Genomic DNA, 17,433 nt, shown 5'->3' with positions numbered 1-17,433 from the left:
AGTTACCTTGAAGGGGCTGGAAACTGAACCTGGGTCCTCTATAAGAGCAGCAAGTGCTCTTGTCCTCTGAGCTATCCCTCCAGCCCCTCCTATTTGGTACTTGTGTTGAGTCTCCCTGCCTGTCTTTTTTTTTTTTTTTTTTTCCTGTCTGACACACACACTGAAGCCACACAACAGATGCTTCATTCATGTTAATTGAGCAATGAATGACCAAGTAGGGAAAGAATGGCGGGCGGACGCACGGGTAAATGGAAGTTCATCTTATCACAGAGGCCCAGAGAGGCCAAGTGACTTCCAGAGCTGTCTGCTCTACTACTGGGGAGCCAAGGTTTCATTAGGAGCAGCCCATATTCAGAAAAGCACCTGTGAAATCTCTGTGATTTGCTTTGAGAATGGTATTCACAACCAACAGTTGTTGAGTGCAGGCTCGTGTGTTAGATGCTCCTCAAGTGCTTTATGTGCGGGATTCTCACAGCAGTGCCTGCCCGCCACCTTTTACAGACGAGGAAATAAAGGACAGAGAAGCAAGGTGACTGGTGCAAGGTCACTCCCCATCTCGGTTCTAGTTTGTGTTGCTACAACAGACCGCCCCAGACTGAGGCACTTATAAAGCACAGAAGTTTATTTCTCAGAGTTCAGGAGGATGGGAGCTCAAGATGGCGCACCTACCTCTATCAGGGTCTAACTACCCTATGCTGCCTGCAGTAGAGGACAGAGAGCTTTGAGGCAGCCACAGGCTCCAGGATGAGTGAAGAGAGAAGACATTCCTTCTTCTCTCTTGAGGTTGAGCCTGGAGCACCAGGATTAGAACTGTAGTGTGTGTAGCTTGGGTTTTAGAGCAAGGAGGCACCACCATGAGAGAACGAACCCCATGGGGATGTGTGTAGATGCCAAGGCGAAGGTTACCTCCAGGCAGTCCTGTGTTCAGTGGCAAAGAGACATCAGCCCCTCACTTCCCTGTCTCAGTCTCCTGCACACAGTTTCCATAGTCTGGGGCCTTGGGCTGCATAGCATTGTTCAGTGCTGGGAAGAACGAAGATGAACTCCAATGGAAGGGGTTTCTGGAAATTGTTCTCAGCCGAAAGGGCACAGGCTTTTTTGTTTTGTTTTTGAGATTCTCTTAGCTCTCACTTTGTAGAGCAGGCTGGCCTTAAACTCAGAGATCTGCCTGCCTCTGCTTCCTGAGTGCTGGGATTAAAGGTGTGCACCACCATGCCTGGCTGTGTCCTTAGCCTAAAACTGAAGAATATATCACTACAAGAATAGCCAGTGAGCCAGACACCAGGCAGCTCAGGTGCTGGGGAAGCTGGTTCCTGCTCTCTCCTTTGGGCCCTTCCTGAGCCTCACGAGGCTGTTCCTTGGGATATGTCCAAGATGGGCTGGGGAGGGATGGAGGTCTGGTGTGGCTTTTAGAACTACAAAAGCCGGAGTCCTGACGTCCCCCGGGTCCTGTTGTGATTATTTGATAATCCATCACTCCATGCATTTGTTCATTTATTCTTTGATGGAGGTAGGGACACTGAGCCATGGCTGGTCTGTGCTAAGCATTGCTCACATCTCTGGGGATGCAGGAGGGAACAGGGGCCACAGTGCCTGGCCCCAGGGTGCTGGAAGTCAGGTGAGAGGCACAGGCTGAGGACTTTGCTGTAGAAGGGTCCTCACAGCCTGTCACTGCGTCCAAGAAGCCCTTCTGGGGTAAATACCCATGCTATGCAAGCATGAAGAAGTAAATTTGGACTCCTGGAACCTAAGCTGGGCATGGTAACATGCCCTATAACCCCAACACTAGGGAGCAGAGACAGGAAACTCTTGCTTCCTGGCGAAGCCGTCTAGCTGAAGTGACAAGCTTTGGGTTCACTGAGAGATTCTGTCTCAAAATTAAGGCAGAGGCATGATGAGGACAGCAGCCTGGGACCAACCTCTGACCTTCACATGTGCCCACCCAGGCAAGCACGCCAGTCATACATGCTCACATGGACTCATTCAAATGCTCCCAACAGAAGGCCCCCTCTTAGATGTCTGTTACTCTGGCATTTCCTGTTGCTGCTTTCTGAGGCAGGAACAAGGCCGGGGACATGGTACACCTTGTACGGGTTTCACAGAAAGCCTGAGGTGGAATCTGGACCTAACTACACCCAAGTGTGGTCTCTTCCTTTGTCGAGATAGCATGGCTGTTGGAGAGACTGCTTGGTATGGGGGTCTGGGGGCTCGGGGAGACCGGGACTCTATGGCCAGGAATGTAATTTCTAGGTCTTGGTCCTCAAGCACAGAGTTAGAGTTAGTGTGATTCTGGTCCTAGATACTCAGGGTTTGGCTTGAGTAAAGCAGCAGCTCCGGCCTGCCCCCACCTGCCATCTAGTTAGTGGGCCCAAGGTCTTAAGTCATGAAACAGAGAGTGGTAACCTGGCAGGGACACCTTGAGAGGAGTCACTGAGTCTTCAGTCACTGTCCTTCCATGGCAGAGGTTCTGATGTACTCCTGAGATGAGAAGAGAGGTGCCTTTCTTCCTTCACTCCTATGTTCACCTCCTTCTCCTCCCACCCACCCACATTTTTATCTCCCATATACCTATTCATCCACCCATCCACCCATCACTCATTCATCTGCCCATCCATTGGTCCTTCAACTCAGTTGTCTAACCACTCCCTTGTCTAATTCAGCTCCACCCCGGATCGATTTAGATATACCTGAGTCACGTAGTCAGGGAAGCTTCTGGCCCAGTGTTTTCTCAGGTCATCTTTCTTAAACCACTAGTGTCCTTTGAGAACGACCTTCGAAGAGAGGATTTCTTGTCCACGTAAACCTTGAGAAAGCTGTATCTTCTCTAGCCCCCGCCCCGCCCCCAATATTGAATCTGGGTGTAATAATGGTAATAATGATTCGAGAGGTCCTGCAGGTAAGAATCCTGTTTAGATTCTTTTTCATAAAAATCCCTTAAAGTAGTTATTTGTTGGGAGGATGGGGCCAGCACACAATGCTATGGTGGTGCTTGTGTGGAGGTCAGAGGACAACCTTTGGGACCTGGTTCTCTCCTGGGAATCAAACTCAGACCATCAGGCTTGGCAGCAAGCCCACTTGAGCCATCTCACTGGCCCCAGGTTATTTTTCTAATGCAATGTTCTCTACATCTTTTTGACCAAGGAACATTTTTTTTTTATCATGGAGTACCCGTGAGCCTCCCAGGGAATTAATGATTCGTGAAATACACTTTAGGAAGCATTCCTTTAAGCACGAAATCTTTTTTTAATTATAATGACTTGCATGGAATATTCATAAGATCTATTATATATGTACCTGCCTCCTCACATTGGGGTGACTCATCTTTCAGCCCTTCCTGGGCACATCATTGAACACATCACCCTGAACAGCATCCTCTCGTCATGCTGTGTCCCTGACAGGAGCTAGCGAAGGGACAGAAACTTTTCGGAGAACCTTTGGTCTTTCCCCTTTTTGGAGAACAGAGAGCAGATTCGCTTGCTTCCTCTATTGTCCGTGATCCTTCTTGGAGTGACCAGGAATTGAAAACACCCGAGAAGCTACTTCAGCATGCAGACTCAAGCACACTGTCTCTGAGTAAGGGACTGATCAGGCCTCTCCTTTGCATGAACTTGGAATGTCATGTACATATTTATTTGGTTGTAGGACTCTTACTTATCCAGAGGCATTTTATCTGTTTATTGCTTGATTTATCGTGGTGGCAAGAATCGAATCCAGAACCTTGCATAGACTCAGTTAGTGCACTACAACTACATATGCCCGAGCCCTCTGTTTTTGTCAAGGCAGGAGCTCATACTATAGTACAGGTTAGCCTTGAACTCACAATCGAAAGGTTCTGGGATTACAGGGCATGTGCTAGTATCCAAACTTGGCTTTACTGTCCTGCTTTAATGTATGTTTTGGATAGTTACACAATAATCACTGGAGCTTGATAGTGGCAAAGTCAGGACTAGGGTGAGGTGAGGAGGGCCCTAGGGCATGTCAACTCTTATGACATGCCAAACTTCTGCAGGCACAGGGACAGCACCCAAGGGGGAGCACCACCTTACCTCCTCTGTGGTATGGTCTGCACTGTCTCCTGGGGATGCTCAAATCCTTAGAGGTTTATTTAGTCTGAGCACCCTGAAGGCTTCTGATTGGGTGAGAGACTCGGCTTCACACCTGTAAAGATCGTCACTCGAGCAGCAAATGAACTAAGTGAGGATGGGGGCCCAGGCGCAGGTAGATAGAGGGTGTGTGTGTGTTGGGGGGGGGCGCGGTTGGAGGGAGAAACTGGGGAAGGACCAAGGTAGTCACTCACCTGTGCCTTCTATGAGCAAGGTCTTCTGAGGAGCCCCCACCCCCACGTCTGAGCCACCTGCCGAGTCAGGGCGAGGGCCACTTCCAACTGCACTGGACCTTCTCTTTGCTGTCAAAACTTTTAAAAACAAAAACAGCGGCAAAGAGCGGCATTTGCATAAATCTCATTAGAAAAAGTGCAAGTTTCATAAATCTTGTGATAAATTAGTGCGAGATCATTCTCAACGTGATGTATTAATTTTAGGGCAGAATGAATGGTTCTATGATCATCGTGGGTAATTACGAGTCTCCTCTGAAACGAGGTGATTTCTGGGGGCCCTCCTCTAGCTCCCCGGCAGGGGGAGGGGCCAGGGGAAGTGTCTTACCCTGCATCCCGGATGCACATGCCTTGTTTCTTCTGCCATGGTGAGAAGCTGGGTCCTCAGCAAGGGCTGAAGAGCAGAGGTCCAGGAAGCCACACCTTAACGTATACATTTCCAAGAACCAAGTTGCCTTCAAGAAGGATTTGAAATAATTGAGCCTTGGACCCATGCAAGCTGTAGCCCGGGGTGGGGGGTGGGGTCTCAGAATTGTGGTCCAGAACCAGCGACCTTAGTGCTGCCTGGGAGCTTATTAGAGATGGAGCCAGAAGCTCTGAAAAGAGGATGAGTCTGCCCTACACCCACTTTCCTGGTGAGTCTGAGGCTCGCTGCACTTTGAAAGTCTTTGTGTTAACCCAAGGGACGGTCACCCAAGGGGTCAACACACTAGACCAGTCCACTCATGGGCAAGTGGGACCTGAGTTGCCTTGCTTGCAAACACTCTCCCAGGTGATGCTACAATGAAATCAGGTCAAGGTTTGATACGTTAAAGCAAGGTGATTTGGAAAAGTCTGAACACAATAAGGATTACAGATCACACACACAAGCACACATCCATAGACACATATTACACACATACATATCTTACCATGCCTGTGGATTGGTCTGGGTACCCCACGATGGCTAGGAACCCACCCACAAGATTGAGAGTATAGAAGTTCCCAGGAGGCTGCATAGCTCTCCAGTGGAAGTGCTTCCTGGGGATCTGACCCTTCTAGCACCCAGTCCTTGCCCCAGACCATGACTCTGCCCTTAGAGCTGTGGTACATACACAGGTATTTTTTGACTCCAGATGGTTTTGATAGGAGTTTGGGATCAACTGCTGGCTGATGGGCTGACCTTCATCACAGACTTAGGTTTGTTCTGGTGTTTAGAGAGCGGGGCTCCAGAAGCTACCTAGCCCTGGTGGTTCTCTCTGGTGATCTCATTTAGGGGTGTCAATGTGGGTTCCATGGGCACAGCCTTGATCCTAAGAGTGGGGACTGTGAGTGGTGACTCTGTCCTGAGCTCCTGGTAGCAGGGCATCAGCAGGGTGGCCTCTGAGCAGGAAGGAACCAGCTTGAACCTGCCACCCGTGTTTAGACTATCTTCGCCTGCCTTTAACGGCCCGCAGTGCTCTGTTTATTTTAATGATAATGTCAAGTTCAATTTGCCGTCATTTTTCCACATTTCCTTTTGTAAAGTTAATTGAACAGTTCAATGAATTGAAAAGTTTCAGGAGAAGGGAAAAAATAGCCCACTCTTATCATTGTTATTAAATCTGGTAACTACTGCTTGGCTCTCTGGCCTTAAGAAAGGACTCCATCCCCCCATTTCTTGCGCACACCCCCAAGGGCCTTGGAACTGCAAGGACTTGAGAAGGTCAGACAGAACATTCTAGAATCCCTTACTTCATGGTAATCTTGTACTTTACCTGCTATTTCTGAACAGGGGAGAAAAGTACGCAGTCTCCCTGTTTCCGGGGTATGGCAGCCTGGTGATGCATCTTTGAAATAGGAAAGGGCACCCTTGTGGCCTATTTCCCCATGACAAGCATCCCACACTGACATGGTGTGAGATGTGACCAACAGAGCCTTAGTCGGATAGACCCGCCAACTGACTGACCATAATGTGGTGTAGCAAAAAGGGGTCGTAGGACTAGGGACTAATTTGAGCATCAGTGGGCTTGCCACTGAGCTGCCTGGCCCGTTTCCTTGTGAGTTTGTTGGGCCCATCAAGTACTGGAATGTGTAGCAGGTATCGAGAACCCCTATTGGAGTCAGGTGCTAGAATCAATGCCTCTTCATTGTTAAACTCTGAGGCAGCTCACCTTGCCCTCTTCCTCGGGGCACACTGGGGCTGCTGCCATGAATCTCAACCCCAAGCATCGTTTCTGTTCTCCCCAAGCATTGCTATGATATGGCTACTAACTTCAGGTCCCTCCTGGTGTTGGTGAAAGAGGAGCCACTCAAAGAGGTAAGCACCTTTCCCACTGTCACACAGTGAGTGGTTGCAGAGGGAACCAGGGCATCCAGATGAGTCCTATCTCCCACCCGCTGCTGATTCTGTTTTAATTTGGGGAACCATTGGAGGCAACCCTGCTCCCAAAGCAGCATCTACTAGCCATTTGTTTGTTTGTTTGTTTTTATTTGTTTTCGAGACATGGTTTCTCTGTGTAGCTTTGGCTGTCCTGGAATGCTCTTTGTAGACCAGGCCGGCCTCGAACTCACAGAGATCCACCTCCCTCTGTCTCTTGGGTGCTGGGATTAAATACATACACTACCACTGTTCTGGCTATCTGCTGGGTCTTTTGAACCTGAGTCCAAGCCCTCACTGCCCTGAAGAAAATGTCACTTTGCCTCTCTCAGCCTTGGTTTTCTTAAATCCAGGTAGCAGATGTGACACTTCAGGACTATTATTAGAAATAAGCAGCAGAGTGGAAACCCTTGAGCACGGTGCTTGATATGTGCAGGCCCTCTTCCCTCAGGCAGCAAGTGAGTCTGTCCTCCACTGGTATGGGCAGCTTCGGGAGACCTGCTTTTGGGAGTGGAGGTGGCCTGAAGGCTCCAGACACAGGCCTGGTTCCTCCACCCAAGGTGAGGATCAGCTGCTGGGAACTGCAGGGTATGCCCTCGAGAAGAAACCTTGGAGGCCTCAGCCTAGCAGGAGGGAAGTCTGGTCTCTGGCTCCTCAATGGCCCTCCAGCAGCCCAGGTGGGCAGAGATAGACTTTAGAATAAAATAAAGGCTGTGAGGTCAAACCAAGTTCAGACTCCCAGAGGTTAGCAGAGAGGGGGAGCCTGACTGTAGCTGGAGAGGAAAGAGAAAGCTAAGACAAATGAGATGACGGCACTTAGCAGGCTGTGTGATCCCAGAGGGAAGCAAATAAGACCACAGGCTACAAGGCCAGCTGGCTCTGAGGGAGTTCCCTGACCCAGAAGAGGAGCAAGCATAAGCTGTGGCTCTAGCAGGGACCAAAGGCAGACAGGGAGCAGGCTGGGCTCCTATGTCTGTGTGTGTATGGTAGGTAGGTGGGGTGTTAGAGCAGCTTGGTTGGTCAGTGGTGACACAAGCCCACATCTGTTCTCAGAAGGCCCTCGTTATAAACCACAGCCCTGGAATTGAGGCTGCACAGCCTCCGCTGAGCGTCATTCAGATAAACTTCCCAGGTTGTTCTTCCCTCTGCAGGGTAAGAAGGTGTCTGTGGTCTCTACTTTTCACCATAATTAGTCTGTTTCTGAGGTGACCTCTGTACTCCTAGCCTGACTTTGTTATTTCTAACTGCCCTGAGCCTGATAGGGGCAGACAGCTTAGATCCTTGGTTCCTGGATGGGGAGAGGCAATGGGTAACAGTTAATGTAAAGCCATTTCAGGTCACAAATCGCAAGGGATTGGTTTTCATGTCTTTTAAGGGTAATTATGGTGATTACATAAAGCCTAATGTTGAGAGGTTTCTACAGTTGACTATAGTAGCTGGTGATTGATTAGTAATGTCTGCATGGGAAAGGACTGGGTCTAGCTAGCTCTCTGGCCTCTAGGAGCACAGTAGTTGAGGGGGGAGTCCTAGGGGATTGAAGGGGTCTTGCCAACCTGTCCTAGAGTACCATCTCTATGTTCAAGGGTGATGGCAGGTTGCTTGCTGCAGAGATGTGAACAATGATTCTGAGAGCACAGAGTCGGAGAAGCTAATGACAAAGAGGCAGGTCAGGGTACATGTGGAGGCTGTGTGGGGTCTCAGAGACCTGTAGTGGGGCATATGGGTCACAGTGTGGTCAAGAAGGCTTGCAGCAGCCTGATAGCCTGACCCACAGCCCGGTGGAAATGTGTTTGGCTAGGGGGAACTGAGGAGAGGGTTGTTCCTGACTTGGGAAGAGCATCAGACACAATGTATTTGAAGACTGTGGGACCAATCACACATACGCTTTTGGACACTGCTCCTATGAGGCAGAGTGCACTCATAGTCTTTATTCATCCCACAGCCCCTGGCCCCAACTTTGGGAACACACACAGAACTTAACCTTTTCCTCAGATAAAAACTCAAAGGCCTACAGCTTGCCACAGACTTGCATTTCTGCCCTTCCCCTCCTCAGGCAGGCAGAGATCCTCAGCCCTTCCTCTCAATCCTTCCCTTCCGTGCAGATAACAACAATAACAGTAATAACAGTCATCTGGGCCGTCAGCAGGGACCCAGCGGGGACTCAGGAAGCTGTGATTGTCCGCCCCTTGCCTGGAAGGCAGATGTAACTAGCTGCTGAGGGGCTGAGGCCACAGTGGAGGACATGTCCCCAGCTCTGCACTTCCCAAGGACCTTAGCTGCAGGATCAGGGGGAATCCTCCTAAGACAGGGTAGACTGTCCAAGGGCAGGACACTTGGTTGACCAGAGAGATTGGACAGCCCTTAGGAAAGGATCCAAGGCCAGAATGTAGGAGACCAGCCTCCCAGCTGTACGGACTCCGTTCCAGCATCCCAAGTCAAGTGCTGCTGGTTTCTGCTTTATTAGGTGCGATTAGCCTTGCAGTCTCCTGCCCATTAGTATAGTAATTAAGATCTAACTGGCTTTACTCACTTCTCACCGTGGCTCAAAGGCCCACATGGGGGCAGTTCCTCTCTCCACCCCTCCCAGGCTTAGCAGGACTCGAGATTTTATTGAATGACTTGGGAATGCAGCTGCTCATCAGGCTCAGGGAATGGGACAGGCAGGGTGCTGCTCCCTCAGAGCAGACGGGAGGGAACGTGCTTGAGATTGCTGGCCTGCAAGACACACAGGTGAACACACAGGTGGCTTCAGAGATGGGGATCTGTAGGACAGATAGACCAGGTGTCCTTTTGGGAGTCCAGGTATACTGGCTAACCAAGTATCTGAGAAAGGCCCTGAGGGGTTAACTGGCATTGGGAGGTGAACATTGAGCCTGGGCACAGGGTGACTTCAGGCAGCCGTGCTCCCAGCTGAAGCCCAGGTATATTTGGCCCACTCAAGAGCTGTCGAAAGCAACGGGGCCAGAAAGCGTGACCTATTGGGATCTGTTATATTGGGGGAAGATCACTAGAGCCCCAGGGTGATCTGATTTACTTATTTACCTTTAAGAACATGTGAGCTGGGGAGATGGCTCAGTGGCTCAGGCACTTGCTGCATAAACACGAGGATGTGAGTTTGGATCCCCAGAAACCCATGCCAGGTAGGCATGGTGGCCTTTTTGCAGTTCTAGCCTTGGAAGGCAGAGACTGGGTTCCTTAAACGAGTGCTCTGGGTTCGATTGAGAGGCCCTGCTTCAGGGAATAATGTGGAAAAGGGATGGAGGATGATTCCTGATATCAACCACAGGCCTCCAACATATATGACATACATGTGCACCCACGTCCACATGTGTCCTCATACATGCAAATGTGCATACATACACATGAAACTTACAACTCTGCCTGTAAAATAGTAAGTCACCCTCCTCTATCTTTCCTGGCCCCTGAGTATCAGCATTCTATATCGTGAGGTTCTTGGGAGTAGAGTTTTGCATTATTTGTCATTGTGCAATTACCATATTTTCTGGCGTATAAGATGACCTCCAACTTTAACTTTCCCAGTTAAAATGTAGACTTTGGAATATATGCTCCGTATAAGACTACTCCTCTTCCAACACACACCCTGTGCAACAGACTCGGGCTGCAAACTCTATATTTTAACTGGAAAAGTTAAAGTTTAAAAAGTTGAGGGTCATCTTATACGCCGGAAGAATATGGTAGTTTATTTCATTTAGCACAGCATCTCAAGAGTCAGTATCTCCTTCCCTCCCAGAACTTGAAGATCCATTGGCTGCCTAGGCTGTGTTTTGCTTATCCATCTATCTGTGCCTCCTTGGGCTGCCTCACCTCTTGACCATTATGAAAACTGCTAAGAACGTGGGTTTTCCATGAAGACTAAGTGCCTCAGTCTTATATGTCCTCCTGACCCAAGGTTAGAAAGGGGTCCCAGCCTGGCTCAGCAAAGAGTGGAAGTAGCGGGCTCAGTGGGATGACCCTTACAGTGAGGGTGGGAAGCCAAAGGCAGAAACTCCTCTGGCTGAACTGATTGAACCAAGAGGCCCGAGTCTGAGCCATTAAATCATGCCAGGCCTGGAGCAGTCCCCCTCTGCATCTAAAGCGGGAGCCATAAACCAGGCTGACTTACCGGCAGCACTCAGAGCTCCCTTGTTTATGGCCAGCGTCTGCTCTGATTGGTAGATTCTTATGCTGCGCCCATTGTTAAATATTTGAATATGGGTCTGCTATAAACCACACCAAGACTTCCATGCCTGACTGCACATCAGTCTTTTGAAGAGAGGGGCGGGGGCACTGTCTAGGGGTTTGTGTCCTTAGCGCCCCACCAGCCAGCTGGGCCAGCAGTGCTGAGCAGTAGCAAGCATCCACCACGGCTCAGACACAGTCTTTGTGGTGGTTGTCTCAGAAACAGACCTTGTGATGAGTGCTTAAAAGCTGGTGGTTGACTAGAGAGGAGATCTCAGGAACCCTAGGAAAGGGGTGAGGATATGAGGCAGGGTCAGATGGAATTCCTGTTGCTGTAAGAGATTAGCACAGACTGGCTAACTTACAAAGAAGAGGGGTTCATTTAGCTTGCCGTTCTGAAGGCTGGGAAGTTCAGGAGCTTGGTGGCCACGTATGGTAAGGGTCTTGACCCAGCATCATAACACGGTGGGGGGATCACAAGGTGAGAGAGACTGATTGCTGCTGGCTTAGGGCGCTCATACTCTGGTGAAGTGGTTAATGCCTTAGCAAGGGCCTCACCTCATCTAGGTTCTGATTGACTTGAAGGCCTCATCCCCAAATGCCACCAATTATGGTCTAGGGGTAGCTCTACCACACAAGCTTTAGAGGACACATCTAAACCCCAGCGTGAACCACGTCATCACTGGAGGCAACTGCACACAGTCTTCTTAGGGAAATTCCAGAAGTCAGTGTAGAACAGGTGCCTCAGAAATATTGCCCTTGGGAGGCGAGGGGACTGGGATGCATGTCCACCACCTGTCATTTTCACTCATCACTTTCCACAGTCAGTCACTGAGTCCCAACACCAGGGGCATCAGTTCCCTGGCCCCTTCTGTGTATGGCACGGGCTGATTCTGGCAAAGAACCATGGAGTCTGACCTTTGGCGGCTGGGCTGGTGTGTGGCACTGAGGGAGACACAGTGCTAACTGCAGTTGCTGTGGACATCTCCGCAGCCCCTTTTCACGCCATCCTCAGAACCGCGGCACCTATGAGTCCTTATCACAAACAAGAGCTCCAGCCTCATCCACTCCTGCTGGGAAACACAAAATGGCACAGGCACTGTACAAAACCATTTGATGATTCCTCAATAAGTTAAACACAGAGTGGCTCTTCAACATAGCACATCTACTCCTAAGCATATGAGAAACTATTTAAAACGAGAATTCAGGCAATGTCTTGTACATAGATGTGCATATCACAGCCCAAACCTCTGTGGACTCTGTGGAGGAGCAAGATGTGCTAGATCCACACAGGAGATTAGTCACCCATCAAGAGGAGCAGGGCTCTAACATAGGTACCAGCATAGATTAGCCTTACAGGTGATGCTAGCTGGAAGCCACACACAAGGCCACGGATGGTTGTGGTTCTGTTGATATAAATGCCCAGAGCAGGCAGGTCCTAGAGTTGAAAGTGGATGTGTGGGGGCTAGAAGCGAAGGAGTGGCTTTGTGATGGGTACAGTTTCTCTTGGGCATGATGGATGATGGTTGCTCAGTACTGTGAGGGCATCAGAAGGTACCAGATTGTATACTTTGAACAGTGAAGACGCTTAATTTTGTGAGATGGTTATTTTGCACGTGTGTGTATCCGTGAAAGGCGGAGTTTCATGTAGCCAGGCTGACTTCAGATCTGCTGTGAGGCCAAGGATGACCTTGAACTCCCAATCTTCTGCTCTCTACCTCCCAAGTGCTGTAGTTACAGGCATACACCACCACATTGGGTTTGCGGTGTGCTGGGGATCGAACCCCAGGCCTTGTGCATGCTAGGCAAGCAACGTATTCTATCAACTTATCTGTATGCCAGGACCACCAGATTTTTTTCCCCCTTTAAATCATACCAGGTATTCTGCATCCAAGATGCTGTCATCTTCAGGTGGGGATCATCCCTGTGTGGGACCTATGTACCCCAGGGTCTGCATCCAGGATGGTAGTCCCATAAAAATATGGTCCTGGGGGCGTGGACCAGAGCCAGCTCCTACAGAGAGACTTGGTTTCTGCAGAGACAGTATGACCAGAGATTGCCGGTGGGCAGCTTGCCTGCTTTCCAGAGAAGCCAGCTCTGGCCACTTCTGCAGAACAGCCAAGAGCACTGGGCGGGGGAGGAGGTGCCCAGCTGGAAAACTGCGGGGTGTCTTGTCTTAAATATAATATTAAATCAGCACCTTTAATTAGTGCGCTTAGAAAAGGCCACTAGCAATTACCTGGGACACCAAGAAGGCGTGAGCTGGAAAGAGCCTGTGAGGAAGCCACAAAAGACCATTTTGAGCAGCACATAATTGAGGAGAAAATGGATAAAAGTCCAGGAAATTACAGGGTGGGTGACAGCAGCTGATGGCCCCATCCCTATCCTGCCCAGCGTCCCCCTCCCTGGGAGGACCCGAGTGTCAGGCTTGGGAAAGCCATTTGGGATATGAGGTTCAGGCACATGACCTTGGTTGCAGGGCTAATGTGGCTTTCCCACAATCCCTTTGGCCAGCCAGAACTTATCCTGACTGACTGAGGCCTTCATATGGGTCAAGACAGGGCTGGCAGGTGAGGCCTACTGTCTGTGGGTTGCAGGCTGTAGATCTTTATACTGTAGAGGGGGGATGGTAGTGGGCTTGTCCTCCATGGGTAATTGGCCCAAGGCTTGGAAGGCAGCTCTTTGTTTCCCAGATCTGACAACAGAGAGGTGACACACACACACACACACACACACACACACACACACACACACACACACAGAGCTTTAGAGTACATCTTTTAGAATGCACCATGTGGTCCATTTGACTCTCAATTGACCTTTGTCATCTGGGAATAAGATCTTTGGGAAGGTGAGATTGACTTACCTGTGACTTTCACACACACCACCCCTCTGACTTGGGCAAAAAAGACATCAAGTTTGGCATGTAGGCATTCAGAGATGGGGTCACGTGCTTCCTAAAACAGTCACTGTCCAACTGGGTGTTTGCTTGCTGCATCTGGCTTCTGTTTCTCTCTGTAAGATGGGAACGTTGGGTTCTGGGCTATTCTGACCTTATTCCATGCTCTCACAGTGCCCCTGTCACCTCCTCTGTCACCACAGGTGATGTCTGCCTCTGCCATGTGACATAGGAAAGGCTATGTTTCTTCCCCTCAGTGTCCTCATCTAGAAAATGACTGCCAGACAGAGCTGTGGGGGAGGGTGGGGATTGAATGAGAAACTCAAGTGAATGGACCCCCCCCCAAAAAAAATCTTCTCATTTTGGGATCCTGGTTAGGGCCTGATGGGAACAGATTTGTAGAATTCTCGCTTACCATGGAACGACTGAATTCTTAAGCTGGCCATGGAATCTAGCTCTGCCATGTGCTAACCACGAGGCTGTGGGAAGTGATGACATGGCTTAAAAGCTCCGAGGCAGACAGAGTGGAGCATGGAGCTTGTTGGCCACCTCTTCGCAGGGCTGACGAGTGCTGGCGGCCACTGTTAGCTTAGAGCTGTCCCGTTATCAGCCTCTGACGGAAGCTCCCGAGTCACAGACTTACAGCTCTTCTTCCCTCATTTTGTTCTTTGAGACTGTTGGTTAAATAGGAATAAGTCAGTATTTGGGGAACAGATGGTGTCTGTCCCAGTTTGCAGGTTCAGCTGAGCCCTTAAAAGAAGGGAGTGGCCCAAGCCAAGACTCTGAGATGACAATGCTAGATACTTCCTTCATAGCCCTCCATGATGCACACCCAGCTCCTGGGGACTTAAGGGCCTCCTGAGGCTAAGGTAAACAGCTCTCCCATCCAGCCTCGATCTTTGAGGACTTAGCACTTGTGTGAGAAGACCCTTCATCCTGGGCAAATGGGGCAGTAGGCTACTCTTCTTTGAAAACCACTTGGGAACTAGGGAGCCCCAGGACAAGATATCCTGTGCCAAGCCTTCTGAGCCAGACTTCATGCCACCATCCTGATGCCTGGAATGGCCTGTGTCCAGAGCATCCTTATCAGTAGGACACCTACCTTTTGGTCCTCTTCTTGAGGACAGGAGCCAGACCCTGTCAGGACGAGTCTCAGTGTGATTTGTCTTCTTAGTCTTTGTGCACAAATGAAGACCAGAGCATTTTGTAAAATACTATTAATTAGAAAAGGTGGCGAACAGAAGTAGGAACAAAAGGGCAGGGAAGGGTGTGGTACCTGTAGCTGAGACACCCAGTGGACCGAGGCCGTGCCTGGTCCTGTGGCCCTCTATCTCCATCCCATTGGGGGTACCCTCTCCAGTTCTATAAGCTTGGCTAGTTCCTTTGACAGCCTTGTCCTCGGGCGTCTATTCCTGTGGGTGCCAAGATGGCCCGGCCCAGCCAGCAACCCAATGGAATGAGAGCACAAGTCCCAGAGTTGGCATTGATTGGCTCACAGGTGGTCCAAGGCAGAAGTGGAAAGCCTGGGTGGCAGCTGGAGGATGCTTACGAGGTTTGATTGTTGGCCTCTGGAAAACCTGCAAGTGTATGAGGTGCCTGTGCCCTGAAGGATGCCTCATTGTCTGAGCAAGGTGGGATGAAAGAAGCCTGACCTCTGTGTTGTCCTCTTGTTTGACCACTCCAGGTTCTTCTGTGACCCAGTTGCTGGCCCGAGACATGGACAATGACCCCTTGGTGTTTGGTGTGTCTGGAGAGGAGGCCTCCCGTTTCTTTGCCGTGGAGCCTGACACTGGTGTGGTGTGGCTCCGGCAGCCTCTGGACAGAGAGGTATGGAAAGGGACCCCTGAATCTCAGCCCTCTTCTTGAGGAGCAGGGGCAGATAATGGTGGAGGGTGGCTCACCATCTTTTGGGGGACCTTCTTCCAAGGTCCCATCCCATTTCTGCTGGGACCATTTGTTTCAGTGGTAGTCTCTTCCAGGGCTGTGTTGGACCTGGGGTCGGAGTGGGTCAGATGGGGGTTCTCTGAGCCAGGAGTAGCATTGGGTAAGCAAGAAGAAAGTGACCATGTTGTGGAATCATCTCTTGTGGGGGTGGAATAGTCTAATTATGCCCCTGCAGACATTTTCCAGAGCAACAAGCATGGTAGTCCTCAGCAAATGAAGGAAGGGGTTTGAACACATCCCTGGGCCTTGTTCTCTCTTATATCTCGGGACACGGCTACAGAAGTGTCTAGTAGTTTGCTTAGCATCACACAGCCAAGAATGGTACCCAAGAGTCTTGACTTTGTCTTCAGGAAGGATTCATATTCCGCACTTGCTTCCACAGTGCTAAGGGGGCAGTGCTAGGTTTTTAGGGACACCCGTGGGCAGCACTGGAGCCCCTATAGCCACACCCAGGGCCAGGACCTAGGGCCTCTCTAACTTTGTTCCCTTCCTCTGTTCCCTCTTCATTTAGACTAAGTCTGAGTTCACAGTGGAGTTCTCCGTCAGCGACCACCAAGGGGTGAGTGTCCCTTGAGGCCCCATTGCCCTAGAATGGCTGTTCCTGGACTTAGCAGGTCTCTGGGCTGCATGGGTGGGAAGAGGCCAGAGGTCAGCAGCAGTGTTGAGCCCTGTCAGTTTCTCTCCAGGTGATCACACGGAAGGTGAACATCCAAGTTGGAGATGTGAACGACAACGCCCCCACGTTCCACAACCAGCCCTACAGCGTGCGCATCCCTGAGGTAGGACCCTTGAGGTCATGTGTGGGATGCAGGGGTGGGGTGATGGTTACTGGGACCACAGCTGTTCATCTGTTCTCCAGTCTAGCTGGGTGGTATGTATGGTGATCTCTGAGTACAAGCAGATGCACCTGACCCTTGCTCACACTCTATCCCAGATTCCACTTGGGGCCAATGAGAGCTACCCATCCTGTGGTTGAAAGAATGCATGGGCCAGTGGGTGGAGCCTCAGGTGGAGAGCAGGCCTACCCTCCCTTCTCCACCCTGGTAGAGCTCACCCCACCTGGAATTGGTGATGGAACAGGAGACAAGTCTTACGCCTTCTTCCCTTTCAGCTGCAGCCTGCTATGGGGCTTTAGACAGGGCATAGAGACAGGCCTTACCGCAGACCTGTTTGTTTTGAGGTCTGATTGTTGACCAGAATCTGGTCCCTGCCAGTACTGAGGAACTTGCAGGTCCCTAGCTGTGTGGTCTGGCCTGCAGCCTCCCAAGGTTCTGTTCTGTGTACTCTGAATATGTTTGCATGAGTGCATGCGTGTAAAATCAAGCCATCGCTGGTAATTGAGAAGTACAAATTATTGCATTACAAACGGTTCGTTAATAAGCTGGCTCCCGATGGCACCAGGGCTCTCGCCGCTTGCTCTCCCTCGCCATGGTGGCGGATGGCAGTCTGAAGGGCTGGCGGTTCACTATGAGAAGACCCTGATTAGGACTGATAAAGAGCCTCTAACTGGGTGTCCCTCGATACTAACCTCGGGGATCAAGCTGGGGCACAGCAGTAAGGGCTGGGGTGAAAATGACGGACATCTCCTGGAAGGGTAGATTAGCACCAGACACTTGAGTCCTAACTCCTTTGTGTCATCTGTCACTGTGTGGGGAACAAGAAGAGGCAAGGATTCCCTAGGCTTAAGTGGGAGAAGGACTCGCCTACAGTCACAGAGCAGTTACTTTGGCCCTAACTCGT

At 50.4% G+C, this 17,433-nt stretch overlaps 1 protein-coding gene across 1 annotated transcript in view; it reads left to right on the top strand.

Moving 5' to 3' along the window:
• Positions 1–17,433, top strand: part of CDH23 (cadherin related 23) — a 382,149-nt gene that overhangs the window by 76,891 nt on the left and 287,825 nt on the right. The window contains exons 4-6 of the mRNA XM_084751804.1: positions 15,434–15,576; positions 16,205–16,252; positions 16,380–16,472. Coding sequence (XP_084607930.1) covers positions 15,434–15,576; positions 16,205–16,252; positions 16,380–16,472 — 284 coding nt within the window. The remainder of the gene's footprint in view (positions 1–15,433; positions 15,577–16,204; positions 16,253–16,379; positions 16,473–17,433) is intronic.

This window comes from Acomys minous (assembly GCF_964271855.1).
Source record: "Acomys minous genome assembly, chromosome: 13".
Classification (NCBI taxonomy): Eukaryota; Metazoa; Chordata; class Mammalia; order Rodentia; family Muridae; genus Acomys; species Acomys minous.
Note: the sequence above shows the minus strand (reverse complement) of the source record. Positions and strands in the feature narration are given on the sequence as shown.